Below are 27,941 nucleotides of genomic sequence, written 5' to 3' on the forward strand. Positions count from 1 at the left end.
TTCAAATTTCCAGAATCGGATTCCGGCTCGGATATCAAAAAGTCACCCCGTGGTCAAACTTGGAAATCTTTAGCCTTTAAATTACTAATTTCCGTTAAATGGTCATAACTTGAGCTAGGGACCTCTAAATTAAATTCCGGGCATACGCCCAAGTCCCAAGTCACGATACGGAGCTACCGAAACTTTCAAAACACTGATCCGGTTCCGTTTGCTCAAAATATTGACCAAAGTCAACTCAATTGAGTTTTAAGGCTCTATTACACATTTTAATCTATTTTTCACATAAAAACCTTCCAGAAAATTATACTGACTGCGCACGCAAGTCGAGGAATGATAAATGGTGCTTTTAGAGGTCTTAGAACACAGAATTACTTATTAAATTTAAATATGATATTTTGGGTCATCACATTCTCCACCTCTAAAACAAACGTTCGTCCTCGAACGGAGTTAGAAAAAAATACCTGAGCCGGAGAAAAGGTGTGGATATTTACTCTGCATGTCTGACTCGGACTCCCAGGTAGATTTCTCTACCGGCTGACCTCTCCATTGCACCCGAACTGAAGGATAACTCTTAGACCTCAACTGTCGGACATGCCAGGCTAGAATAGCCACCGGCTCCTCCTCGTAAGTCAAATCTTTGTCCAATTGGACTGAGCTGAAATCTAACACATGGGACGAATCACCATGATATTCCGGAGCATAGACACATGGAACACCGGATGAACCGCTGATAAAATAGGTGGTAATGTAAGCTTGTAGGCTACTTCACCCACCCTTTCAAGAATTTCAAAGGGTCCGATATAACTAGGGCTCAACTTGACCTTCTTTCCGAACCTCATTACACCTTTCATAGGTGAAACTCGGAGCAATATTCTTTCTCCAACCATGAATGCAATATCACAAACTTTACGGTCGGCATAACTCTTTTGTCTAGACTGAGCTGTGCGAAGTCGATCCTGAATAATCTTGACCTTATCCAAGGCATCCTGTACCAAATCGGTACCCAACAACCGAGCCTCTACCGATTCAAACCAACCAACTGGCGATCGGCATCGCCTTCCGTATAATGCCTCATATGGAGCCATCTGAATGCTCGACTGGTAGCTATTATTATAAGCAAACTCCGCAAGTGGCAAGAAATGATCCCAAGAACCTCCAAAGTCTATAACACAAGCGTGGAGCATATCTTCCAATATCTGAATAGTGCGCTCTGACTGTCCATCTGTCTGTGGATGGAATATTATACTCAACTCCACCCACGTGCCTACCTCGCGCTGTACAGCCCTCCGAAAATGTGAGGTAAATTGCGTACCTCGATCTGAAATAATAGACACGGGCACACTGTGAAGGCGAACAATCTCACGAATGTAAATTTCAGCTAACCTCTCTAAAGAATAGGTAACTGCCACTGGAATAAAATGTTCTGACTTGGTCAACCTGTCCACAATGACCCAAATTGAGTCAAATTTTCTCTGAGTCTGTGGGAGACGAACAACAAAATCCATAGTGATACGCTCCCACTTCCACTCAGGAATTTCTAACTTCTGAAGCAACCCACCAGGTCTCTGATACTCGTACTTAACTTGCTGACAATTCAGACACCGAGCTACATATGCAATTATATCCTTTTTCATTCTCCTCCACCAATAAAGTTGCCGCAAATCTTGATACATTTTAGCGGTACCTGGATGAATAGAATACCTGGAACTGTGTGCCTCTGCAAGAATTAATTCACGAAGCCCATCCACATTAGGCACACAAATACGGCCCTGGATTTGCAGAACTCCATCTTCCCCTACAGTAACCTATTTGGCATCACCATGCCGCACTATGTCCTTAAGGACAAGTAAGTGAGGATCTTCATACTGCCTTTCTCTGATGCGCTCATATAAAGAAGACCGAGCGACTGTGCAAGCTAGAACCCGACTGGGTTCAGAAACATCTAACCTCATGAATTGATTAACCAAAGTCTGAAAATCTACAGCTAATGGACTCTCACCAACCGGAATATACGCAAGACTGCCCATACTCACAACCTTTCTACTCAAGGCATCGGCCACCACATTGGCCTTTCCGGGGTGATACAAAATGGTGATATCATAGTCTTTTAACAACTCCATCCATCTTCTCTGCCTCAAATTAAGATTCTTTTGTTTGAACAAATACTGGAGCTACGATGATCAGTAAATACCTCATACGAGACACCGTAGAGGTAATGCCTCCAAATCTTCAGTGCATGATTAATGGATGCCAATTCTAAGTCATGAACATGATAATTCTTCTCGTGAACCTTCAACTTCCGCGATGCATATACAATTACCTTGCCATCTTGCATTAATACTTCACCAAGCCCAATGTGAGATGCGTCATAATATACTGTATACGATCCTGAACCTGTGGGTAATACCGACACTGGCATCGTAGTCAAAGCGATCTTGAGCTTCTGAAAGCTCATCTCACACTCGTCTGACCATCTGAATGGGACACCTTTCTAGGTCAATCTGGTCAATGGGCTTGCTATAGATGAAAATCCTTCCACGAACCGACGATAATAACCTGCTAAACCCAGAAAACTCCGGATCTCTGTAACTGAAGTAGGTCTAGGACAATTCTGAACAACCTCAATCTTCTTAGGATCCACCTTTATGCCTTATGCCGATACAACATGCCCCAACAAGGCAACTGAGTCTAACCAAAACTCACATTTTGAAAACTTGGCATATAACTGATTATTCTTCAAGGTGTGAAGCACACTTTGAAGATGTTGCTCATGCTCCGCTCGACTGCTGGAGTAAATTAAGATATCATCAATGAATACAACCACAAAAGAGTCCAAATAAGGCTTGAACACCCGATTCATCAAATCTATAAATATTGCTCGGGCATTTGTCAACCCAAATGACATCACTTTGAATTCGTAATGCCTATACCAAGTTCAAAAGCTATTTTAGGGACATCAAAGGCCCTAATCTTCAACTGATGGTAACCAGACCTCAAATCGATCTTCAAAAGTACCTTGGAACCCTAAAGATGATCAAATAAGTCATCAATTCTTAGCAGCAGATATTTGTTTTTGATAGTGGCCTTGTTCAACTGCCGATAGTCTATACACATCTGCATATATCCATTTTTCTTCTTTACAAATAATACTGGTGCACCCCAAGGCGAGAAACTGGGCCTAATGAATCCCTCGTCAAGCAAGTCTTGTAACTGCTCTTTAACTTCTTTCAACTCTGGCGGGGCCATACGGTATGGTGGAATAGAAATGGGCTGAGTGCCCGGAGCCAAATCAATACAGAAGTCAATATCTCTGTCGGGTGGCATCCCTGGAAGATCTGCATGAAATACTTCTGAAAATTCACGAACAACTGGTACTGAGTCCATAGAAGGGACATCCGCACTGGGATCACGAATATAAGCCAAATAGGCTAGACATCCTTTCTCTACCATACGCCGAGCTTTCATATAAGAAATAACCCTGCTGGCAGAATGGCCCAGAGTTCCTTTCCACTCTAACCGAGGTAACCCTGGCATAGCTAGGGTCATTGTCTTGGCATGACAATCCAATATAGCATGATAAGGATACAGCCAATCCATACCCAAGATGATATCAAAATCTACCATATCAAGAAGTAAAAGATCTACGTTAGTCTCAAGATTACCAATAATAACTACACACGAACGATAGACATGATCTACTACAACAGAATCTCCTACCGGTGTAGATACACACACAGAACCACTCAGAGAATCACAAGGCACAACTAAATATTAAGCAAAGTAGAAGGACACATAGGAATAAGTAGATCCTAGATCAAATAGAACTAAAGCATCTCTATGGCAAACTGGAATAATACCTGTGATCACAACATCAAATGACTCGACCTCATGCCTAGCTGGAAAAGCATAAAATTAGGGTTGGGCCCCACCACTCTGAACTGCGTCCCTAGGACGGCCTCTAACTGACTGGCCTCCACCTCTAACGGTCTCACCTCCACCTCTAATAGCCTGACCTCCACCTCTAATATCCTGACCTTCACCTCTAGCTGCTTGACCCCTACCTTTAGCTGGCTGAGCAGGCGGTGAAGCAACTGGTGCCGGTATGATGGCATGAGAATCTTGCCGAGATCTGTTACTCGCCAATCTAGGGCAATACCTCCTGATGTGACCAATGTTCCCACACTCATAGCACCCATCCTGATGCCATGGCTGCTGAAACTGAAGCTGACCCAGATGGGCCCGATAACCTCTATAGTAACTCTGGAGTGGTGGTGCACTGATAGGAGCTGAACGTGCACTGAATACTGGCTGCCCAGATTAAGGCATAATAGGACCGTGACTCCCTGAAGCACTGGGAGATACATGAAGTGATGAATGAAACGGACTGGGAGGATGACCCATACCAAAATTACCTCTGCCTCCAGACGAGGCACCACTGAAACCACCGAACTGACGAGGCCTCTTATCGGACCTCTGTCCTCTCTCCTGTGCAAGAACCATCTCGATCCTCCTTGCGACATTAGCAGCCGCCTGAAAGGAAATCTCGCTTCCGATCTTCTTGGCCATCTGAAGTCTGATAGGGTGAGTGAGTCCCTCCATAAACCTCCTCACTCTCTCTCCCTTCGTAGGTAGTAAAAGGAGAGCATGACGGGCCAAATCCACAAAACGGGACTCATACTGAGTAACAGTCATACTGCCCTACTGTAGACGCTCAAATTGCTTGCGGAATTCCTCTCTCAGTGTGATAGGGAGAAACTTTTCCAGAAATAGCTGAGAGAACTGCTCCCAATCCGACTGGTTAGGTCAATGTATAATCTCTCCACCACCTCTTGGCGGAACCCGTCATCTGAAATACAGCAAAATCAACCCCATTGGTCTCAACTATACCCATGTTCCGCAGCACCTCATGGCAGCGTTCAAGATAATCATGTGGGTCCTCAGAAGGAGTACCACTAAAGTGAACTGGAAAGAGCTTGGTAAACTTATCCAGTCTCAATAAGGCCTCAAAAGACATGGCGGGCCTATCACCGATCTGTGCCGCAATAACTGGCTGAACTACCCCAACTGGCGGGGCTGCTGGAGCCTGATTCTGGGGAGCCATCTGCTCCAGAGCGGGAGTAGTGGGAGTTTGTGCTCCTCCCCAGCCTGTGAGACGGCTGGTGCCATTGGAAATGTACCATTCTGGGCCACGCCCTCTATAAGACTTACCAAACGGACTAGAGCGTCCTGAAGTACTGAAGTGGCTATGAATCCTTCCGGGACCTGAACTGGTCCAACTGGTACATTCTGAACTGGAGCCTCCACCTGAAGGTCTACCTGAGGTTCTTCAATAGGTGCAGCTGCTCGAGCTCTGGACTGAGCTATACCTCAGCCTCTACCTCGGCCTCTAGCACGCCCTCTTCCTCAACCTTTACCCCTGGCCATAGTTGCCACCGGAGGTTCTGGTCCCTGTCCATCGGTAGAGGTATTACGTGTTCTCACCATCTGCGAGAGAATAAGAGTAAAATGGTTCAATCATCGATGATAGAATAAAATCGCACGACAGAATAAGAAAGAAGTGGTATTGTTTCTAAACTTCATAGCCTCTGAGAGATAAGTACAGACGTCTCCGTACCGATCCTTCAGACTCTATTAAGCTTGCTCGTGACTCGTGAGACCTATGTAATCTAGTGCTCTGATACCAACTGTCACGACCCGAAATTCTCACCTTCGGACTGTGATGGCGCCTAATATTTCACTTGCTAGGCTAGCCAATATTAGAATAATGTTATCTATTTTTAAAATAATTTTTATATTATTAATAATCAAGAAAACAAAGGCAGAAGCAAAGTTTGAAACATAGTGAAATAATCCATAAAAATAACGGTGTCTAAATACCATCCTAGAATTGGTGTCACAATTCACGAGCATTCTAGAATAATACAAATAAAGGTCTGAATAAAATAAATTTGTCTGGAAATACACACACAGCTAAAGTAAAATAGACGGGGATTTCAGAACTGCGGACGCCATGCAGTTATACCTCAAGTCTCCTTCGAATAGCTGAAATCCGAGCAAGTCTACGGCACACCGCTGGGACCAACTCTGAAATCTGCACAAGAAGTGCAGAGTGTAGTATTAGAACAACCGACCCAATGTACTGGTAAGTGCTGAGCCTAACCTCTACGAAGTAGTGACGAGGCTAAGGCGGTTCACTTACATTAACTTGTACGCAATATTAATAACAACCACAAATAAATCAGGTAACTCATTTATAATAATTGAAGCCAACCCAGCAGTCATAATCCATTATTATTTCAACCAATTCTGTTGCAGCGTGCAACCCGCTCTACCAATATTTTCCTTTTAATCAAGTCTGTCATATATTTATTTCAATCAAGTATATATATAGACTTTTAAATAAGTCTGTTGCGGCGTGCAATCCGATCCCCCAATATTGACTTTTCAATAAGTCTATAGCGGCGTGCAATCCGATCCCCCAATATTGACTTTTCAATAAGTCTATTGCGACGTGCAATCCAATCCCCCCATATTGACTTTTCAATAAGTCTATTGCGGCGTGCAACCCGATCCTCCAATATTAACTTTTAATAAGTCAGTTGCAGCGTGCAACCTGATCCTCCAATATATCCATTTCAATCAATTCTTATAGAAGAAATTTTCCCAATAAATGCAATAATTAATATAAAATTATAAGACAACAAGCATACAACAATTATGATTTAATTATGAAACAAACAATGACAAATAGTAAATTATTATAAAGATCAGGGAGAAAATAGGCAATTTAATATTTAATATGCTAAATGTCAAATAACAATTAAAACACATAATTCAAATAGCATGTAACAATTAATGCAGGAATTCAAGAATTAATATTTGACAAAGAATAAGAGAGAAATAATTATTATAATAATTAATTTATGATTAAAAATAATTTATGATTTTTCAAGTTAGTAGGCAAATAATTAATTTGATGACGTATAGACACTCGTCACCTCGCCTATACGTCGTTCACATGCAATTCACATAACAAATAATTTAAGGGTTCTATTCCCTCAAGTCAAGGTTAACCTCGACACTTACCTCGCTTTGCAAATTTCAATCAATTATTTAACCACAACTTTTCCTTTTAAATTTGCCTCCGAAAGCTTCAAATCTATTCACAAACAATTCAATATATTCAATACTAATCATAGGAATTAATTCCATATGAATTTACACATTTTCCGAATAAAAATCCGAAATTTATTAAAATATTCAACAGTAGGACCCACGTCTCAAATCCCGAAAAAACTTGCGAAATCCAAACACCCGTTCCGATACGAGTTCAACCATATAAAATTTGTCCAATTCCGATATCAAATGGGTCTTCAAATCTTAATTTTTCGTTTTTGGAAAGTTTTACAAAAATTTCAATTTCTTCCATGTAAATCCGAAATAAATGATGAATATAGACATGGATTTATGAAATATAATCATTTTTGGTTAAAGAACACTTACCCAATTCAAAGTCGTGAAAATCCTCCTTGAAATCGTCCAAATCCGAGACTTGAAACTCAAAAATGAGTAAAAATGGCGACTTCCGAATTTATGGGCTCTGCCCAGTCATTTTCGTATCTGCGGACAAAAGTTCCGCATTTGCGAGACAAAGCTCGCATTTGCGATGCTAGACTGCTAGGTGAAGTTCCGCATCTGCGGACACTCCTGTCGCACCTGCGACATCCACTTCTGCGCAAAAAGGCCGCACTTGCGAAGACCCCAGGCCAGCCCAGTCCCGCATCTCCGATGGAAGGCTCGCTTCTGCGAGCTCGCACCTGCGGTCAAAAATCCGCAGGTGCGATTACACCAGAACCCAAAATTTTAGATTTTTCTTAAGTCCAATTCTTGTTCCGATTTCGATTCGAATCACACTCGGGGTACTCGGGACCCCGTTTGAATATATCAACAAGTCCCGTAACATAATACGAACTTACTCGGGGTCTAAAATCACGTCAAACAATACTGAAATTACAATTCACACCCCGATTCGAACTTTGAGTTTTAAACTTTCAATTTGCAAATCTCGTGCCAAAACATATTAAATGAATCCGGAATGACTTCAAATTTGGCATACAAGTCATAAATGACATAACAGAGCTGTTCAAATTTCCAGAATCGGATTCCGGCTCCGATATCAAAAAGTCACCCCCGTGGTCAAACTTGGAAATCTTTAGCCTTTAAATTACTAGTTTCCGTTAAATGGTCATAACTTGAGCTAGAGACCTCCAAATTAAATTCCGAGCATACGCTCAAGTCCCAAATCACGATATGGAGCTACCGGAACTTTCAAAACACTGATACGGTTCCATTTGCTCAAAATATTGACCAAAGTCAACTCAGTTGAGTTTTAAGGCTCTATTTCACATTTTAATTCATTTTTCACATAAAAACCTTAAGGAAAATTGTACTGACTGCGCACGCAAGTCGAGGAATGATAAATTGTACTTTTCGAGGTCTTAGAACATAGAATTACTTATTAAATTTAAAGATGACATATTGAGTCATCACACTTGAGCTATTGGACGAAAGGCGAGAAGCCACCCTTGTACGACTGGCCGCCCAGAAACAACGAATTGAAAGATATTACAATCGAAGGGCCAGCCTTCAACACTTCAATACAGGGGACTTGGTACTAAGAAAAGTCACACTAAGCACCCGAAACCCGAACGAAGGGAAATTAGGGACGAACTGGGAAGGGCCGTACCGAGTTATCGAGATCACCGGCAAAGGATCCTATAAGCTCGGAACAATGAACAACGATCAATTACCGAACAACTAGAATATAACCTACTTAAAGCGATATTATTGCTAAGGTACGGCCCCGCTTCTTTCTTATATTTTTTTCGTTTCAAGCTAACACTTGCAGGTAACCAACAAAGGATGATACGAAGTCCTAGGTCTAAAAGCATGCGTTGCACCCTTTTTCCCTTGAACCGGTTTTGTTCTAACTTAGAATTGAAGGTCGGTTACGAACCGGTGATAATGATCACAACAAAATTCGAGAGGGCAATATCCCTCGGATATCGAATTTAACAACAAAAGAAACTTCGTGATCGATAGGGCCCGATCAATAGGATTTAGTATAAGGGCCAAACAGTCAAAATGAATCGTGCCCACATAGATCGATTGAGACCTGGCACAAGACATGTATACATATACAATCATTGCGCACAAGAATAAAAAAAGAAGACTTTTCTTGTTTTTGATATAACATTGTTTAAGGAATTTCCTACTCCCGGTCCCCTAAGGGTATTGAGCCCAAGGGTCACCTTAATCCGAGTTCGAAACATTCACTCAGGGATTACCAATAGAGCCCAAGGGCTACCTCAAATCCGAGTTCGAAGATTCACTCGGGGACTACCGATCGAAAACAATCTCGGATGGTCTGAGCTACCATATTACAGGGGCAAAAGATCTATTAGGCAACACCCAAATTTCTAAGGCTACGACCACCCCTGATCGGGGACTGTTATCCTAGGCATGCCCGGATAACTCGGGATAGCAATCCCACTGGGCGACGCCCGAACTAAAAGGTTATGGCCGTATTAACGCGGTTTGGAGACGTCCGAGACCCGTAACAAAAACAAGGCCTTCGATTTTTTTTTATAATCGGTTCTAAAAGCTACCCTCGACAAGGCTATAAAGCTAGGATATTTCGGGGGAAAATTATCGGTAACACCAAACCCCTACAACGCCTTAACCCAAAGTGGCGATAAAGGCAAGGTTTGATCGAATTTTCGAAAATAACCTAACTATTTCATGCTAAGGCATTTCAACCTTTACGAATACAAATAGAAAAGCAAAGGAAAGGTTCAAAAGCCATAGAAGGGAAAAGCCATACATATATATATCAAAATTTATTTACCAGGGCTGAATAGCCCCGATGCATGTTTTTTACAAAGGCCGAACGACCTCAACAAAAAGCTAGTACAAAAGACGAAAAATGGCCTAATCCTCATCGGGGGATACGTCGTCGCCTGCGGGGTCATCTTCACCATCAGACTCACCCGACTCTTCAGACGCCTCGGAATCCTTCTAGGGAAAAGCCAGCTTTCGGGCATTGGCTTTGCATATCTTGGCGTTCTTGATTTCGGTAAATATGTCAAATTTCTGAGCATGGACTCCCTTGAGGGATCCCTTCAGGATTCCCACCTCGCATGCTCCTGGGCCACCTTTTTATCAGCCTCGGTCTTGGCCGTGATGAACTCTAACTTGGAAGCCTCAAGCTCCTTGGCCAAATCCTCTTGACCAGACATAGCCGAGTTCAGCTGAGATTGGATTCCCTCGATCATTTTGGCATGCGCCAAATTCTTCTCCTTTGTAGCCTGAAGCTGAGACTCAGTTGAAACCAACTGTTCCCGGGCAGTCTTTTTCTCCAAGGCCAAGCGATCCATATTCTTCTTCCACTCTGCGGTCTCGGCTTTGACCGTATCCACCTCACCACGGAGTTGCTAGATCATGTCAAATTTATTCTGAACCTACGTGTTCAGATTGTTATCTACTGAGTCTGACTCATCATCACTAACTCCAAAAACTCTCCTTACATGCTCGACTAGGTCGGTATGTTCCCTACGAGCCGCTTCTAGCTCAGCTTGAGATTTTTCACTAAGGAGCTTATAAGCGTCCCTTTTTTCAGCAAGCTCCCGGGCCTCGGCCTCGTAACACTTTGACACCTCCCGGTATCGAAGAAAGGCCTCGTGATGAAGTACCGAGGCCTGCAAACACAAAGGAAAATGTTATGATTATTCATGATTAAATCTAAATACATAATGAAGGGACATTCGAAATTACCCGATTCAACGCCTATTGAGCTTCGTTGAATAGGCAGGGCGCCTCTACCTCGTTCATTTTTGTTTGATATTATTCAATCACCAAGCACCGAAGGTAACTGACAATCCCCATCGGGGCAGAACAAACCCGGGCATCCTTCGGGATGGGCATATAAATTGCCCGTCTCCGAGTAGGATAAACACTCGGGGATGGGAATCGATTCACTAATTTTGGGCTCGAAGAGGACCCACCGGCTCCCGGGGATGATGTATTTTTTGGTACCGGTAAGTTGCCAACCCGGTAACATCCTCCGAGGCGGTAGAATCTAGGCCATCGAAGAAGTGGTGAAGAGAATCTAGTGCTCCTTGGGCCCCTTCGCCGAGATTACCTTTCAGCGTCTGGGCCTCGTTTATCATTGAATCAGTAAACGAAGGTGACCCAGAGAGGTCGATCAACCTAAGCGCCTCCTTAGGCATATTATCTTCTGACCGGGAAGTACCGGCCAAATTCCCTTTGTTAACTTCCACAGCTCGGGGCGAAACGGTCTCGGCCCTCCCTGGTCAGAGGCTTCGACCGCTACTTCTTCTACGGCCTCCATGGCCTGAGGCAGTTCAGAACCATTTCTCACACGGGCCACCAGATTGGAATCTTCTTCTTCGTCGGACTCATCCCTCAACCGATGGAGTGAGTCCGATGAGAGCTCCCGGACACTGGCATCTTTGGTTTTGCATGCAAGTCGCTTCCTCGGTCTTTTCTTTTCAGGGTTCGAGGGACTCATCACTTTTCTTTTCTTCTTCTCTTTATCCTGCTTCAGAGCAGGGGGATCGGCGTATATGTCATTATCAGCTGATGGAGGTCTTATTTCGACGTCTTTTGGTAAACCTGCAAAAAGAAAATATAACTGATTAGAGACCAATGATGAGAAAATAAGATCAAATATTTTATTAGGAAAAAACTCTTACCATGATTACGGGCCTCCCATCTGCCCTTAGAGAGCTCACGCCATAAGCGCTCAGAGTAAGGTATCTGTGTCATGATGCCCTCGACCCACTCTTTAAGCTCAGGAACGACGTCCGGCATTTGGGCGACAGCTGCATCATATAACATCGATGAGAAACAAACGGAATGAAAAGCAATAAAAGAAATACTGAAGACAAAATCATACTTACGAGTCTGAGGTCCTCATTCGAACAAATCGACCAAGCCAGCCCCGGTCCGATCCTCGTCGATACTTGAGAACAAGGTCTTAGTGGCTCGGCGTGCAAGTTTGATTAATCCTTCTCGGTAAAGTCGAGGGTTGTACAGGCGCATGAGATGATCGATGGTAAATGGACACCCCTTGCTCACAAAGAATCGAAGTAGAATAATGATCCTCCAAAGTGAAGGATGTATCTGCCCTAGAGTCACTTCATATCTTTTGCAAAAGGCTATAATAATCGGGTCTAAAGGACCCAGCGTGAAAGGGTAAGTGTAAACACTTAAGAAACCCTTCACGTAGGTGGTGATCGATTCCTCGGGGGTAGGAACCACTACGAGTTTATCTTTCCAGTTGCAGTACTTTTTGACTTTATCTAGGATACTGGCTGTAATCATACGTATGTACCTCAAGACTGGCTCACACCGACCCGGTACCATAGGCGTATTCTCAACCTTGAAGTCAGCCACAGTTGGGCACCCAGCAGGGATATACGACCTCAGAGGGGGTTCCTCAGTAACAGCGTGTGGAGCATTTTCAGAATGTTTTGAAGAAGAAGGTGTTTCTTTTTTAGGAACAGACTTTGAAGTCTTTGCCATTTTTTTTAATAGAAAATGAAGAAAAGAAATTACTGGTAAGGGAAGCTTTGAGTCTAACAGTTAGTAAACCAGAAGGTGAAGGTGGTGAAGTTTTCTTAGAATACAAGAAGAATTTGAGTGTAAAAGTTCTAATAAACGGATTGAAGGATATTTATATGTTTCTCAAGCGGTGGTTCACCTCCCGAAGTGGCCGACCATCAACTGACACACATTTAATGCCTTGAAGATTGGACCGACGGGACGATTCAATTACCTTCTGTCGCTTACGTCATGATTTATTGAAGTGAGAACTAAGGGTTCACATCGTTTTTCATCGCCTACTCTCCAAAAAATGAGGGGACTATCTGTATACGAGTAAAACCGAGCTCGATGCTTGATCGAGCATCTGGAACGGTATGCCAGGCTCGACACATCTGTAAGAGATCGAAGTTACGGATGAAACCGATCTCGATATCGAGGTTCGAAGTTCGGCATGATCAGCCAAGATCGGAATATGATATTGTCAGACCTAAAAGCATCGTCAAAACAGGCTATCGAGACCATCAGATTTGCCCTTGAGTTTACCGAAGGCACGACCGATCCTGCTTCTAACGGCCTCGAAGAAAAGTTTCGCCAACTCATCCGATAAGGATCCGTGATTCTCGCCATTAACCAATTATTATGGCAGAAATCACGGGATTAAGTCAAAAAGGGGCCAACGGTCTACAAAATCAAGGACTTATATTTTTTTTATAAAAAATATCTTAAAAGGAAGATCTCCCTTAATATATAAGGGAAACTCATTAATTCATGGGCAAGCATTGTAACATACTTCAAAGAACAACATGCTATTGTTTCTAGCTTTGTTCATACCATTCCGACTTCAATAATATTATATCTAAGGTCGAAGGAGATTGAACTCACAAGGCCTAGGTTGTTCAACTTGCGTGGTTTACAATTATCTTTCCATTAATTACCTCCACATTAAATCTGATTTCTTCCTTTGTATCAAATAGATCACGTATCCTTAAAACCGCGTATAAATTCAATTGTTAACCGATTTTGAGGGTATACAAGATCCATTTATTCAACAAAATGCTGCAGAAAAAGTACATGATTAGCAAACTTAATAATATTACTATTCTAACTATTAAGAATATTAATGCGACAAAGTTGAACAACAGATCATAATATTCATTTTCTTTCTGTTTTTACAATTAAGTCAAGTTAAAAGGATAAATTTGTTGTTTTTGCCTATCCAAAGTATTAACACCAAAGAAGCTTAATAACATTATTGTTCCAATTTGTTGTTTTAATAAGGACGATCTTATTGTTGGTATCCTTAAATGAATTCTCAACCTAAATAAGAACATAAATCTATGTTCGCTGAAATGATGTTAGAAAAGGAAACAGAGAAAGAGCCTCAAATGAAATAAAAAAAGTTCAAGGTTGTCGTGGAAGGTATATAATATACAGAGTTAAATGCATTGCAACAAACTCCACCCCAAAGAAGAAGTGTGGCATGTCAAGGTCCAAACCAGTTTCTGCCTTTTTTCTCCTCGTAAGTCGAATAAAGGAATTAAGACACTACAGTGAATAAAGTGAGTTCTAATAGATGCAAAATCCTTCTCCTTTGTCCATGCTCTGGACCGACTGTGTTACATTATAAGTTAAGCACAAGCGGAGTCGTCTGTAGCTGTGAAATTATTCTATGAATATATGAAAGGTAGAAAAAGGAAAGAAAAACATAAAGAAAAGAATAAGCTAGAAAAAGAGGAGAAAAAAGAAAGAGAGTGAGCTTGAACAAATGCACTAGAGAGAAAGATAGATGCATCTTACATGTTAGTTCGGACGACTTAACTTTATCCAACATTTGAACACAAATGCTAGATAAAATGGTGTGTCACCAGTAGGTTTGCATACAACTCGCATCTAGCATCGCTTCTTTAACTCCTAAGTTTATATACAGAAATAAACTACAAAAGCTACCAAATCCATGGCCAGCGGGGAATGCACATTGATAGTAAACTATATTTGTAAAATAATTTTGGAGAAGATAAAATAACATATAAATAGAAATGTAAAAGAAACATGATTTAATCTAAACCCATTGAATTCACAGTGTTTCCTTAAGAAATTTAATCTCCTCCTAGTACCAAGGTTGTGGATTATTTCCTCACAGGATAGAACGAATTACACACTGGTGTAGCGGTACTTCAAACTCCAGTGTTTCAGCGAACACAAAGATCGGTAGCAAATCACACTTACTGTTGCTTTCTTTGTAGTTAAAACAATGTAGAAGAAAGGAGGAGAACTCAGAAATTCGTATGGAAAATCTGAGAAAATGGACTGGTATTTATAGCCAATGTTAAGTTCAAACTGAAGAGGTACGACTCTTCAAAACTGAAGAGGTGCAACTCTTCAGAAGGGTTGTTTGTGTAAAACGGCCATAACGTAAATGACTTTTACAAAAACCGAAAGACATATAATGTTCCGTTGGATTTAATATTAATTTTTCGCTTACAAGAAAAACTAATATTTCTGTTAATATTTATTATTAACAAATAAATTTGGTCCAAAAACCCAATCAATCAATTGACCGAAGACGAGCGAGCGACGATGGCAGCGCGAGGCTTGCCTTCTTCTTAATTCTTTAAGAGCTAGAAGAATAACAGTTGTATATATACCCATCAAAATCTTTTCCTCTTCCAATATGGGACAATGTCCCTTTGTCAATGAGGGAAACTCAAATATTTTCAATTTTCCTCCATTTCCCATTCACCCTTTTTAAGCTACATTTAAGCTTAAAAACCCAACACACATCATAGACTCTATGGTGTCGTAGAAGGAAGATAGGACTAAGCATCACTTGGACATCAAACGCTACCAGAAAAACACAACTCAAACTTAGATAGTTATTATATATGGACAACGGCGTAGCCAGAATTTTTATTAAGAAATGTCAAAATATATAAAAGTAAACATATCAGAAAATTAAGGGAAATCAATACATAGTATATACATATAAAAAAATTACCTACTTACACAATGTATTTTTTCCGCGAAGGGGGTCATTGACACCCCTTCCTATAAGGTGGCTCCGCCACTGTATATGGACATAAATAAAAAATATGAAGATACCTATTTAACGCAACAGAATTAAATTGGACTCGCATAAGTGTTGTAGTTGGGATTCTAACTTGAGAAAGTCAAATAATTATTTCTATGTCGCGACTATTAGTATCCATCACTTTATAGTAGATTAAAAAAGAGTCCAAACCTTATTAATATTGAAAGTAAAAATTATGAGAAGAAAAAGGGAGGTGGAAATGGACCAGGTCAAAAGCTCATAAAATGCCTACGTAAACTGTCTAAACTGATCTAAGATCAAATATGGATGTTATTGTAGATTGAATCAGTAACAGTAGATAATTGTATAGTCTTTGCTCCTCTTAATAAAATATAAAATAAATTTTCCATATCGCTTTGTTACCGTATTTGGAGACATCAAATCATTATATAAATTATTTTATCCATTAATTTTAATATTACCATAATTAACCTATATTTCTCATCATTAAATACTACTAACCTAAAGAAAAACTGATTCGAAGAGTTACACAGGAGGTTCACTATAAAGGTTCTTTGAAGAAGAGACTGTTAAAACAACTTATCCGAATGTATAATCTGGTTGTAGCTGGTTGGCAGATAGCTGAGTAGATAAAGTTTTGCTATTATATTTATTGGGGATGTCCAACTACAATGCCTTTTATTCTTGTACATAATTTCAGTTTGGTAGTGAAAGTTTTGACTTACCAAAGAAGAAGAAAAAACCTAAAAGAAAATATTTTCTTAATTTTTTCGTTATTAATTTCACTTGTTATGTGTAGCCATAAGTTAAGCTCGTATAGCTCGCTGAACTATTTCTTGTATAACCACAATGTCGCTCTCTAAACTAAGGCAACAAACTCCACAATGTAGATGAATATAAGATTAATTTCTTTCAAAAAAAAGAAAAGAATAGAAACCAATTACAAGATGTATTATACTATACTATTCCCCTGTTCACTTTTACTTGTCAAATATTCTAAAGAAAAATTTTTACTTGTCACTTTTAGGATATCTGGAGAAAACAAAATATAATTCACTTTTACTTGTCACTTTTAGCATATCAAGGGAAAGACAAAAAATTTTCTGTTATACCCACAATATTAATTATTCATTTTAAATCATTTTCTAAAATCCATTAAAAATATATATCAATTAATATGAATATTATGATAAATTATATATTTTATTTATTATCTCAAGAGCTTTAATATTAAGAGGTGAATAAGGTTTGTTTAGTTTTTTAAAACCAGAATGATTGAAGACAAAGGGTCCATAATCATTCCATAGCAGTAATCAAATTCCACTTCATTAGTTTACTGAGAAAGAGAGAGCCCCATCCCAATATAATAAGGAACCCACTCCTGGATTTCCAGTGGATATCATAATGAGTGTACGTTACTTTCTCCCAAAAAAATAGAGCTTTTAAAATTTCAAAAAACTGGATCACCCCACAGCTCAGATTTCCATATTTCCAACCTATCTTTTAAAAGGCTCTTTCCCCTAATTCCCTCTCAAATTTATAAAAGCTTCTTTTTCTCTGTTTTCTATACATTTTTACAAGTATATAACAACAACACTCTCCGCCAAAACTAGACGGCGCCGGCACTATAACGCCGCCGATAATCTTCTCCCAAGGGAAGAGAAAAAGAAAGAAAACCCATAATTCTCTTTCTTCTACCTACTAACATATCTGAATTTAATTGTCAAAAATTCAGTCTTTGCTTTATAATGTGGCTGCTTATTGTTTTTTAGCTATGGTCATTGACTAAAAGGGTGTTAGCAGGAGAAGAAAAATTTGGGGATTGTACAAAAATGATTTGCAGAAAGAATTCAGTTAGATGTGGTCGTGGAACAGTACCAGTGTATCTAAATGTGTACGATCTCACTTCTATTAATGGTTATGCTTATTGGCTTGGACTTGGTGTTTACCATTCTGGTGTTCAAGGTCAGTAATAACTCAGTCTTGTTTCTCTCAGTCTTGTTTCTCTTCTTGATTTTTTTTTTAAAACATTTTGTAGTGCTTTATATTATCAGATCTAGGCATATTTAGGTAGCTTAATTATTTGAAAAGCAAGAAATTTTCTTAATTAATTTTGTAATTTCTTTGTTAGTTCACGGCGTAGAGTATGCATTTGGAGCTCACGAGTATCCAACAACGGGGATATTTGAAGGGGAACCGAAACAGTGCGAGGGATTTACGTTTAGGAAAGCAATTTTGATTGGATGGACAGAGATGACTCATAGAGAAGTGAGGGGAGTAATGGAAGAGCTTGCTGAGAAATACAGAGGAAATGCTTACAACCTTATAACTAAGAATTGTAACCATTTCTGCAATGATGCTTGTCTTAAACTTACAGGCAATCCTATCCCCAGTTGGGTAAATCGACTTGCACGCATCGGTAAGTCTCTTAATCAATCAATTAATTAACTATGAGTCGGCTATATGAATGAATCATCTGAATAGTGGCGCACAATTCATATCCAAAACAGTCGGGACTCGTTTGGTACATTAATCCCGAGATTAAATTTGAGATGAGTTTATTTCACGTTTGGTTGAGATAAAATCGTGGTATAACTAATCCCAGTATTAGCTATCCCGGAATTGTAACATTTTTTATCTAAAATATGAGAGGGTGAAATAACTAATCCCGAGATAATTAATGAAAGGATAACTTGTTTTCCAACCAAACCATCCCTCAGGGCTAACTATGTTTATTATTGGTTGTTAACTTACTGCAATCCAAAGTAATGGTTGTTAATATGTTACTACTTAATATGTAATTATACTATAATTTCTTGTCACTTTATGGAGTTCAAAATTTCCTGTCATTGGAATTTTTTGTTTTCTCATGATGTTGCTGAATTAGGAAGTTTCTTCAGTTTCACAGCACTGGTTCTTGTTCTGTTTTGCAACTGAATTTCTGAAAAAAAAAAAAATTAAGGGCCCAATGCACGAAGCATCCCATGTTCATGCAGGGTCGGGAAGAGCTGCACCCCAAGGGATATAACGTCAGTGACTTGATTTCATAGCTTAAACTCGTGACCCATAGGTCACACGAAGACAACTGGATTATGTTTGGTGATTAGGTTTTCACAATAGCTTAATACTAGGAAATTTATGGGGCCCAGATGTGGCCTGATAGCTACTCAAAGTCGTAGAGTGTAGTAAACGTCCTATTCCCCAATTGAAAAGCTAGTTCTAAATTAAGGATATACCCTTATAGGAATTGCTTATCCAAGAACTTTCCTTGATATGGTTTGATGTGATTAAAATATTGTTCTGATTCTTTTTAAATTTGGTCGGTTCCAGTTTTCTGCTTACCATACGGAATTAATTGCGTCTTAAATTTGGGTAGGTTTATTTTGCAATTGCATTATTCCAGTGAGCTTGAACTCGACCAAAGTTGGCCACCATCGGATTGAAGACAAGGCATGTGATGAAGGGGAGAAGAAGAAACTCAGAAGCCGCTCTAATAGACTGACTCCGTCGACGGATTCATCTCCATCTTCGGAGGAGAAGTCGTGTTCCCCGCCGCTAATCAAAAGTAGAAGCAACAGAAGCAGGAGTCCAGCGCCTTCATCTTCAGCCTTGATATCCACTTCAACATAGATTTCTTGATAATGAAGTTTGTTCTGTTCTACATTTATTCTTTTGCTCTCTACTTTACTTCATAAAGCAAACAACTCTGAATTTTCTGTACATGAATGATTTCTATGAAATGGGGACTCGATGCAATAGATAGCTGCATCAACATTAAATTTGAGTGTCTTATATAAGATTTTATTAGAATATAAATAGTTCCGTCATGTGTGAGATAATAACTGGGTATATTGTTGTATAAATATTTCCGCCATCATCATGATTTTGCATTATGTTGGATAACATGTTCAGACCAAGCAATACTTCAAGACCAAGAGGTCCTAATTTGGTTTAAAACTATAACACAATATAAAAGCGTAACCGTAGTACAATGAGACACATCAGATTTAGGGTGACTAGGAATCTGCTCTGCTTTTCCTTTTTGAGAATAAGTTGCCTTTTTGCAGCTTTCGGCATCAAAAGGCCTCCTTTTTCCTCTAGTTTTACCAAATACCAAACCCCTCCCGAATTTGTCTACCAATCTTTTATTCTTGCGCGCCCATTTCTAGTCTTAAAATCTAATGTTATACCTGAAATTGGACCCACAATCTTACCGACCTATCATATCTCACAAGTCATAACACTATCTACTAGCTCTCTCAAACCTACCATGGAATATGGTAGCCTTGCGGTAACACACATTAAATTCGTTGTTACACCAAATTCCACCCTTACACTAAAAGGTAGAAAGAAAATCCTATATATTTATGTTGAATAAGAGTAGTTATATGAAGAATAGCTCCACTTACCGTTCCATATCTTGTCTTAGCATTACAAGTCGGGGAAGGGGGAACAGAGGGGGAATAAAGGAAAGAAAAAGATAAATTTCCAAACAATAGCATGCGCAGCTTGAGGCGCGGCTTGAACAATCCTGCACAGGAATGATATTTTTATTATCAGCAAACGACTCCCAAACAAATTTCAGAATTCAATCACTATGTGGAAACAGAAAACCTACTTCGCATTAACAAATAATATTTGGTGCACACAGTGACATGCCAAACAGCGGTGTTCTTAGCCATGCATTGCTCTCAGTGACTCCACAAAATTATCCAGGATCAGTGGCCAGGCAAGGAAGGGGTCATAATTGCTCAGGTCTGGAAAACTAATCTGTTACACGGAAACATTAAGATAGGATATAAGACTTTTATCTTAACATTGAGTCATCAAAGTAGCCACAAGGCTTCTGATGCATGCAACTGTCAGATGACAACCTGATTGCTCATATTAGGTGATGACACAAATAGGATAACTAAAACAGATTGACAAAGTGAAAGTGAACCGAAGATTTACCTCATTAACAAACCTATAAAATCCCATCCATTGATCCATGTTTATAACCTTGTAATCAGTCTGCGTCTGCACCAGTAACCAAGCACATAAGCATACTCCTAATTACTAGAATTTAGAAGGATTACTCTGATCTTCAATGCATGCTTGCTGATGGTTCTTCTTCAATAAATATGAAACAATGACTAAAAAAAGTAAGATTTTCAACGGGAAAGTCTCCTTTTACAAGGGAAGTGACTAAATATCCACTATAAAAGGAGCTATAGATAGAAGTTGCAGGGTTCCGGTCAAACAAATGGTGTCCACTGTAGAATGAGCTCCAGAACATAAATGATTAGCAGTAAATGATATCATTCAAAAGCACCCTAAGGGCATTATCAGAGGCCAATTATAAATAGCAGGAGGAGCACAGTGCAACTCACCTTCAAATACTGAATAAGGGCGTCAACTTGGGGTCGAAATTCAAACCCTAAAACGAGATCAAGCAGGAGACAAATGCTCTCGACGTCTATGCTCTTCTGCTTCTCCTCTAGAAAAGAGGTAATAAAAAGAGAAAACTGGTAATCAGAAGAAAGCAGACACAGTTCAAATAAGCAATTTACCTTCTGCTACAAATTAAAATTTTCTATTATAAATGAAAACAAAATCTAAACGCAGCATAACAGAACACCTTATTCTTTCCAAGCTCCAAAGCCTTATATCTGATTATACATTTTCATATCAATATTTTATAAAAGTATTCTGTACTTTTTCATCTTTGTTTCCTTTTTCAGTCTAAAGCTGATCAATGAATCTTTCCTTCAAGAATTAACGAAACTTGATGTTACACAGCATGTGAAGAGGAAGCACCATACCCGTCAAGCAATACTGAAACGCATAGGAGTAGAACTCTACAAAATTTGATGGCCTTCTGACCTTTTAAAGAAGGGTAAAATGTGGATATTAGCGGAACAGAACAGCAATCCTTCTCACAGCAGAAGGGCACCAAAAATTCCACATAGCATGAGCGAAAGTTCAAATATAATAGGTACCTCCTTCTCAAGTTCTGGGAGTGCTTTCTTCAATTTCTGTGCTGTGTCAGCTCTTAATGCTTTGAGGCCCCTCCGCCACTCATCCTAGTAGTCAAAGCAATGGTGAGTTAATAAGAAGCATACAAGCAAATATAAGCAAAGAAAGCTATCAAACTGACAAGTAGCCCAGCAACTGGTTAATGGGTTCAAATCATTATTTCGGATTTGTGGAAGAGGGAGCATGAATATTTGTTAATCTTCGTAGAAACAAACAAGACAATCTACACTATGGCCAAAAAGAATAATTGTATCCCTAGAAAAACCTGATACACATATATTTCTTGCATTTTACTAAGTGATAGGATTATAAGTGCTCACTATTTTACAAATGCTCACTACCCTTACTATTTTGGTACAAATTGATCCTCCATTAAACTTTGGTGCAAACTAAAACTAATTGGACTGACAATACGCCAAGCATACATTTTTTTAATAAAATGACCCAAGCATACTCATAGTAAAACGTTGAGGTACAGTCAAGAAACCATGAGTGATGCTTCATTAGAGCATCAAATAAATGCAACGCTTTCAATACTGTAGCAGACAACACTAATATCTCAACAAAAACTACAAACACCTTATGTAGTACCCAACTGATATGGCAGATAATGCAGTACAATAGAATAATCATATACAATTAGGTTCGTACAATAAACAGCTATTATTTCCGTATCTCAACTTCCTTCCAGAAGATGCTGCATAATTATTACTCAATGAATGTAGCTTCTAGACCTCACTGATCATAAACTTCCAAAACTTAAGCCCTGGGATGAGTTCTTAAAACAAATATTCTCTAGGCGCATGGCAAATACTCCATTCTTTAGATTACATGCCATCCCGGACAAAAGACTATTCTACAAGTATGAACATGTTCAAATGGGCATATCTAAGACACAGGTGGCAAAAGCATAATTAAAAAATCCAATTGAATAATTATCCTGAGCAAACAGACAAAAAGATGCACACCAATTCGTCCATTTAGCTGGCTAATCTTTGCAGGAACTGGCTTGCCTGGGGAAAAACACTGCAAGACTGTCATCCTGCGTACAGTGCCTATATCCTATGTTCTTGCTCTATTTACCAACAAGCAGGTTAAGAGTAGTTAAGCATTTAAGAAAAACTGAGACTTTGATCAATTTTCTTCAGCACCCTTTTCACGGGAGTACCCTTTGGCACAAACTCCCTAAGATAACAAAGTACATTTATATGCCTGGAAAAGAAAGAACCCAGTCTTAATTTAAGAACTACAGTATGTGAGATAAACAGACATAACAGATGAGTTTAATTTTCCAAGTATAGACCCAATAGACAATCTTGCAAGGAAGAAACAAAAGCTACCCGTGAAAGATTGAGGAAGATGATTGAAACAGCAAAAGAAGTGTAGTACATACTGCAACGCTAAAGTAATATTAGAAGTAGTCAAACAAATACATACCAGTGAAAAGTATCCTTGTTTTTCAGACTGCATCTTCCTAAATTTCAAAGTTATTGTTATTAAACCTCTGAAGATGTAGGATACTTCATACTAACTAACAAGTAACTGGTGTAAGGGATCTCACCATGCAAGCATCAATATCCTGACGTCGGTATGTTCGACTTCCAAATCGGAACAAAGAAACTCAATTCCTTCCGGGCTAACCATGAAAAATATAAAGCGCATTAATCAAGTGCAAAACTGAGGAACTTAAACAAGCTGGCGAAACTGCCCTAATTGGGTGGAAAAGTTGAATGATAATATCCATATTTTTCTTCTTTATTTTTTCCAAGCAAAACTTTCTTGCTTCAAAATCTTATATTTTCTTCGATGGATATTAGAAGCGCAAACAACATAAGGTACTTGTAATGCTCGGAAATTACAGAATAGGGATTACACTGATACAAAAGAAAAATGGTAATGCATACTTACTCAATCATACCAGACGAAGTATTGGCATATGTATGAAATAATTGGTCGATACGTTCCAATTCCTTATTTGCTGCTTTACTTGAAGCTGAAGCAATGAAAACGAAGTGAGATACTGTTGTAATGCAGCTACACTGCATATATTATATTCTACTCATAACACATAATGACAGAAAAAAAAATAAAAAAATACTAAGTGTCCAAGAGGTCTGAGTGCATCAATAGAGTAGTTCTCAAGCACCTATGACAAAAATTTCAGCAGATACAAATTAAATGAGACATAATTTCCGAGACAACAAATCCACATCCAATACTCCCAAAAATTCCAAGAATAACATCTCACAAAGCCATACCCAAGCACTCACAAAAATTAAAACAAAAAAAGGACTAAAACCTAACAACACCAACTACATTAGCATCAAAGCCTACACCAACCGGATACTGTGCAATGGCAAGTGGATGATACCTTGGGATGACCTTAAAGATAATGTGTTTCCTTTTATGTTGGGCACATGAGGAAGAGGGTTAAAGACTTAAAGGTAAACCAGTGAAAATTTAAAGCACTACAGAATACAGGAAAAACTAAAACTCCTAACCTATAGTGTCTTCTTCTTTGTGTGTGTGCGTTGTTTGGTTTTGGGGGGGGGGGGGGTTAATGGGGATCCTTATGATCACACAAAACTTGACAGTGACACTATTCTGCCCCGGTGGTCATAGCTGCCTATAGTTTGTATCTTGACCAGATTGTCGCAACTAGTACTTACACCATTTCCTTGCTACCACTAATTCAAGAATTCTCATCTATACTCGAACAACATTCCAGAAAAACTTTAATCAGATAGCGTAGTTCAAGTGGCAATCAAGTCCAACATGCGGCTTACAAGATTCTTATAAATGAACAAGTTCTTACGGTAAAATCCTCCTTTCTTTTTTGTTTTTTGATGGCGGTGGTGTCCGCATAGCTTGCACATAGCTCATCTATTCCATCGAGTACCTGCTACCTCCGGGTAACTCTGCCCTCTTGTCATAGACACTTCACTGAAACTAATCTAATTGTACATGTCCCAAGATTTGGAAGCCGCTAATGCGAATTAATCATCAGTTATCAAAATCCAATTTCTAAGGGGTCTACATGATGTAATACTCATAAAAACAAAAAGGGAAGGGGGAGGGTTACGTGATCTATCCAAAAGAAAAATAATTAATTCAAAGAATAGGAACTTTAAAGGGTGGGAGAACATTCGCATAAAACAAAATTAACTCCATGTGCAAAGTAAACATGCAATACTAATTTTTCGAGAAGATGCATTGGAATCAATAATTAAAACTGAACATAACAAGAAGAGGAAGAATTTACCAGAGCGAAACAAATCGACGGCAGGATTGGTAGAGGCTGCAGAACCAGTTACGCCTTTCTTGGATGAAGTACGAGGCATCTTCAAGTAATATAATTGGGGTAAAAGGAGGAGCGTCAGAAAAGAAAAAAATAGAGAAGAAGAAGAAGATGATGATCCTCGGAGTGAACGGTCCAAGGGTCTCCAGAGGAAGTGGGTGTTTCTGGAATTTGGTGTGGGGATGAATGAATATATATATATATATATATATATACGCGTGTCGTCCAAATTTGAAGGCGGCGTGTGGCAGTAACAAAAGAGAGAGGAAGCTTCGCTGGCGTTGGGGATCGACGAATTGCAAGTAAGTGTTTTGTTTATATATATATTAATGAAAGAGGTCGTGATCAGCTGTTAACACACTTCGCAGCCGTCTCCCCAACTGGGTGCTACAAGTACAATGGTCTCTTTTTCTTTTCTTTTTAATAAATCTACAGGTTAGTTATAACTAAAGGTGTTAACCGGAAAGGCTAGTCCGGGCTGGACATGAAAAAAAATAGTCTATCCGGTTAGTGGAGCGGGCTGAGTAGTAGGCTGGCTTACCGGGCTGATAGTGGATTGGGAATTTTCGGGTTAAATTGGGCCCATCCGAGGTTTGGGCTTATCGGGTCCGGACCGGTTTTTAAATATATATTATGTTTTCTTTATTCAATGTAATTGATATTTAAGTGTTAGCAAACTTTTAAATAATAAAATAAATATTTTAAGGCAGAAAATTAAGCTTTTTAAACTTTAAAGTTTTAAGTTTTTAATTTGAAATTTGAATTTTAAAATTGAAACTAAGTGGCTACATAAAATTATTTAATAAGACCAATATGTAAGTATCAAACTCTAAAGGCTTTCGATTCATATTTCATTGAATAATAAATAATACTTCAAATTAATTTGGAAGTTCTATTTTGAATTTTTTATTTTTGAACTTGCAAATTAAAAGTTTACAACAATTATAAAAAAAAATAAGAAAGAGTACATCACATGCTTTGCATTATTTTGTAAGTTCATCCATGTCAACATGAGGTTCTTGGTTTGCGGCATTGCTTGAATCGGAACCATAAACTATTATATTTCTAATTTCTCGGTTCTCCGTTTCATCTACCTCTTCACGCCCTTGATTTTCAGTTTTGATCTTATCCAGTCTTTGAATTACACTAAAACTTTCAAAGCGTTGCCACCCAATGAATGACGGGTATCTCCTAGATGCTGCCTTGCTTGGCTAAATGCGATCTTTAATGTAACTGTTTAAATCGGCACGTTTAGCACGTCTCGAGCCATGGACGAAAGAACATGAAATTGATTTGAGTTGGTCTTCCACCAACCCAGCGGTAGAAATTTCTTTGTGCGGGGCTATGTTGCCTTTTGCAAGTAGAATTGGAGTTCATCAATATTCCTGTTACTAATTTGTTGATGCTCTCCTAGTGTAAACCAAATTAAATAATCTTCAACACTATCATCATCATCCAAAGCACTGGATGCAGATGTAGAAACTGAACTTGAAGGAATATTTGCATTTATAGCAGAAGAAGCATCAACAATGTTAGCATAATAATTATATAAAGTTTGTAAATGTTTGTGTAGATCAGAAATACAAGTTTCAATATCAGGGATTTCAGTTGGTCCAATATCCATATAAACATATAAAGCAGTGATTAATTGGCGACATGTAGCCATTTTGATAGAAGGGTTTAAAATATCACCAATTAAGTAAATAGGGGGAATAAGATAGAAATATTTCTTAAATTTATCTAGCATAGATTCAACAACAGAACTATATCCCTCTTTCTTCTTGAAATTATGGAGTAAAAGAGAAATTTCAACTATATATACTAAACCATTTGCAATAGTAGGATAATAAGCTCCAGAAAACTCAAGTGTAGCTACATAAAAAATTTATAAATTTTTTTACAACATCTTCGATGACATCCCAAGTACTAAATGTTAACAAACGGATAGGATCGGTACAATGAGAATTAGCAACTTTAGTTATAGGCATTTTATATTTATAACAGTATCTTAAGAATAAATAAGTATAATTCCACCTAGTAAACTATTTCTTCATGCATTAGTCTTGATTTTAGTCCATATTGTACACATTTATCCTTAAATGCATTTAATCTAGCACTTCTATTATTTTCTTGAATTACACCAACAACTCTTCTAACTAAAGTGATCTCATTTCTAAATAATTCAAGGTCACTTTTAACAATTAAATTATAAATATGACATGCACACCTCACATGAAATATTTGAGGAAATGGTGGGTGTAGATACAATTTTAATAGTGAAATAGCAGCATTGTTGTTAGAAGCATTATCAAATGACATACACAAAACTTTTTCTGAAAGATTGTAAATTATAACAACTTCATGAATAGTATTACTTATAAATGCACCGGTATGACTTTGATTTTTATCATATTTAAATGCAATAATACGTTTTTGCATACAAAAATTATCATCTATCCAAAGGCATGTAACAGTTAAATAAATATTTTCATTAACAGCACGACCAATATCAGAAGTAAGAGAAACTCTACAAGAAAGACTAGCGAACAAATAACGGATATATGTCTGATATTGTCCAAAAAGCCTAAAGATATCAGCTCTACAAGTACTTTTAGGAATACCTTTAAACAAAGGGTTATAAATTCCTTGAATATAAGTAACAGGATATGATGAAGTTGCAAAACTAAAAGGTAAACAACCTAAAATAATTATTTTAGCTAATTTTTTCCAATCTCTCACTATATTGTATTTACTCATTAAACCGCCAGTACTCGAATTAAGTTTTTGTTGGCCAGATTCTTCATTAGCACCCCATGCAATAGGGTGGTTATCTACCATGAGCCTACGAAGTTGACTCGTTCCCCCTGCTTACCTCCGGTCTCATGTTTATAAATTTCCTTACAAATAGTAACCACCCTACTTACTTCTTAATCTTCGATTCTCTTAATA

General features: G+C 38.7%; 2 protein-coding genes across 3 annotated transcripts; one reads left to right on the forward strand and one right to left on the reverse strand.

Moving 5' to 3' along the window:
• Positions 1-17,067: 17,067 nt before the first annotated feature.
• LOC104107727 (deSI-like protein At4g17486) lies at positions 17,068-19,455 on the forward strand. The gene is made up of 3 exons (XM_009616606.4): positions 17,068-17,641; positions 17,808-18,095; positions 19,053-19,455. Exons 1-3 carry the CDS (start codon positions 17,509-17,511, stop codon positions 19,304-19,306), a joined length of 675 nt encoding a protein of 224 aa, XP_009614901.1. The 5' UTR covers positions 17,068-17,508; the 3' UTR covers positions 19,307-19,455.
• A 565-nt stretch (positions 19,456-20,020) lies between these two features.
• On the reverse strand, positions 20,021-25,195 carry LOC104107726 (uncharacterized). Of its 2 annotated transcripts, none has more exons than XM_009616604.4 (10): positions 24,957-25,195; positions 23,603-23,687; positions 23,256-23,330; positions 23,132-23,168; positions 21,658-21,741; positions 21,481-21,541; positions 21,049-21,155; positions 20,630-20,695; positions 20,295-20,446; positions 20,021-20,207 (listed from the first exon to the last, which is right to left on the reverse strand). In XM_009616604.4, the coding sequence occupies exons 1-9, from the start codon at positions 25,033-25,035 to the stop codon at positions 20,351-20,353; spliced, it is 690 nt and encodes a 229-aa protein (XP_009614899.1). In that variant the 5' UTR covers positions 25,036-25,195; the 3' UTR covers positions 20,021-20,207; positions 20,295-20,350. The 2 variants fall into 2 exon arrangements, with proteins under 2 accessions (XP_009614899.1, XP_070053740.1); XM_070197639.1 differs by lacking the exon at positions 24,957-25,195 and adding an exon at positions 24,510-24,647.
• Between the last annotated feature and the right edge of the window lie 2,746 nt (positions 25,196-27,941).

The sequence above is a fragment of the Nicotiana tomentosiformis genome, chromosome 3, assembly GCF_000390325.3.
Source record: "Nicotiana tomentosiformis chromosome 3, ASM39032v3, whole genome shotgun sequence".
Taxonomy (NCBI): domain Eukaryota; kingdom Viridiplantae; phylum Streptophyta; class Magnoliopsida; order Solanales; family Solanaceae; genus Nicotiana; species Nicotiana tomentosiformis.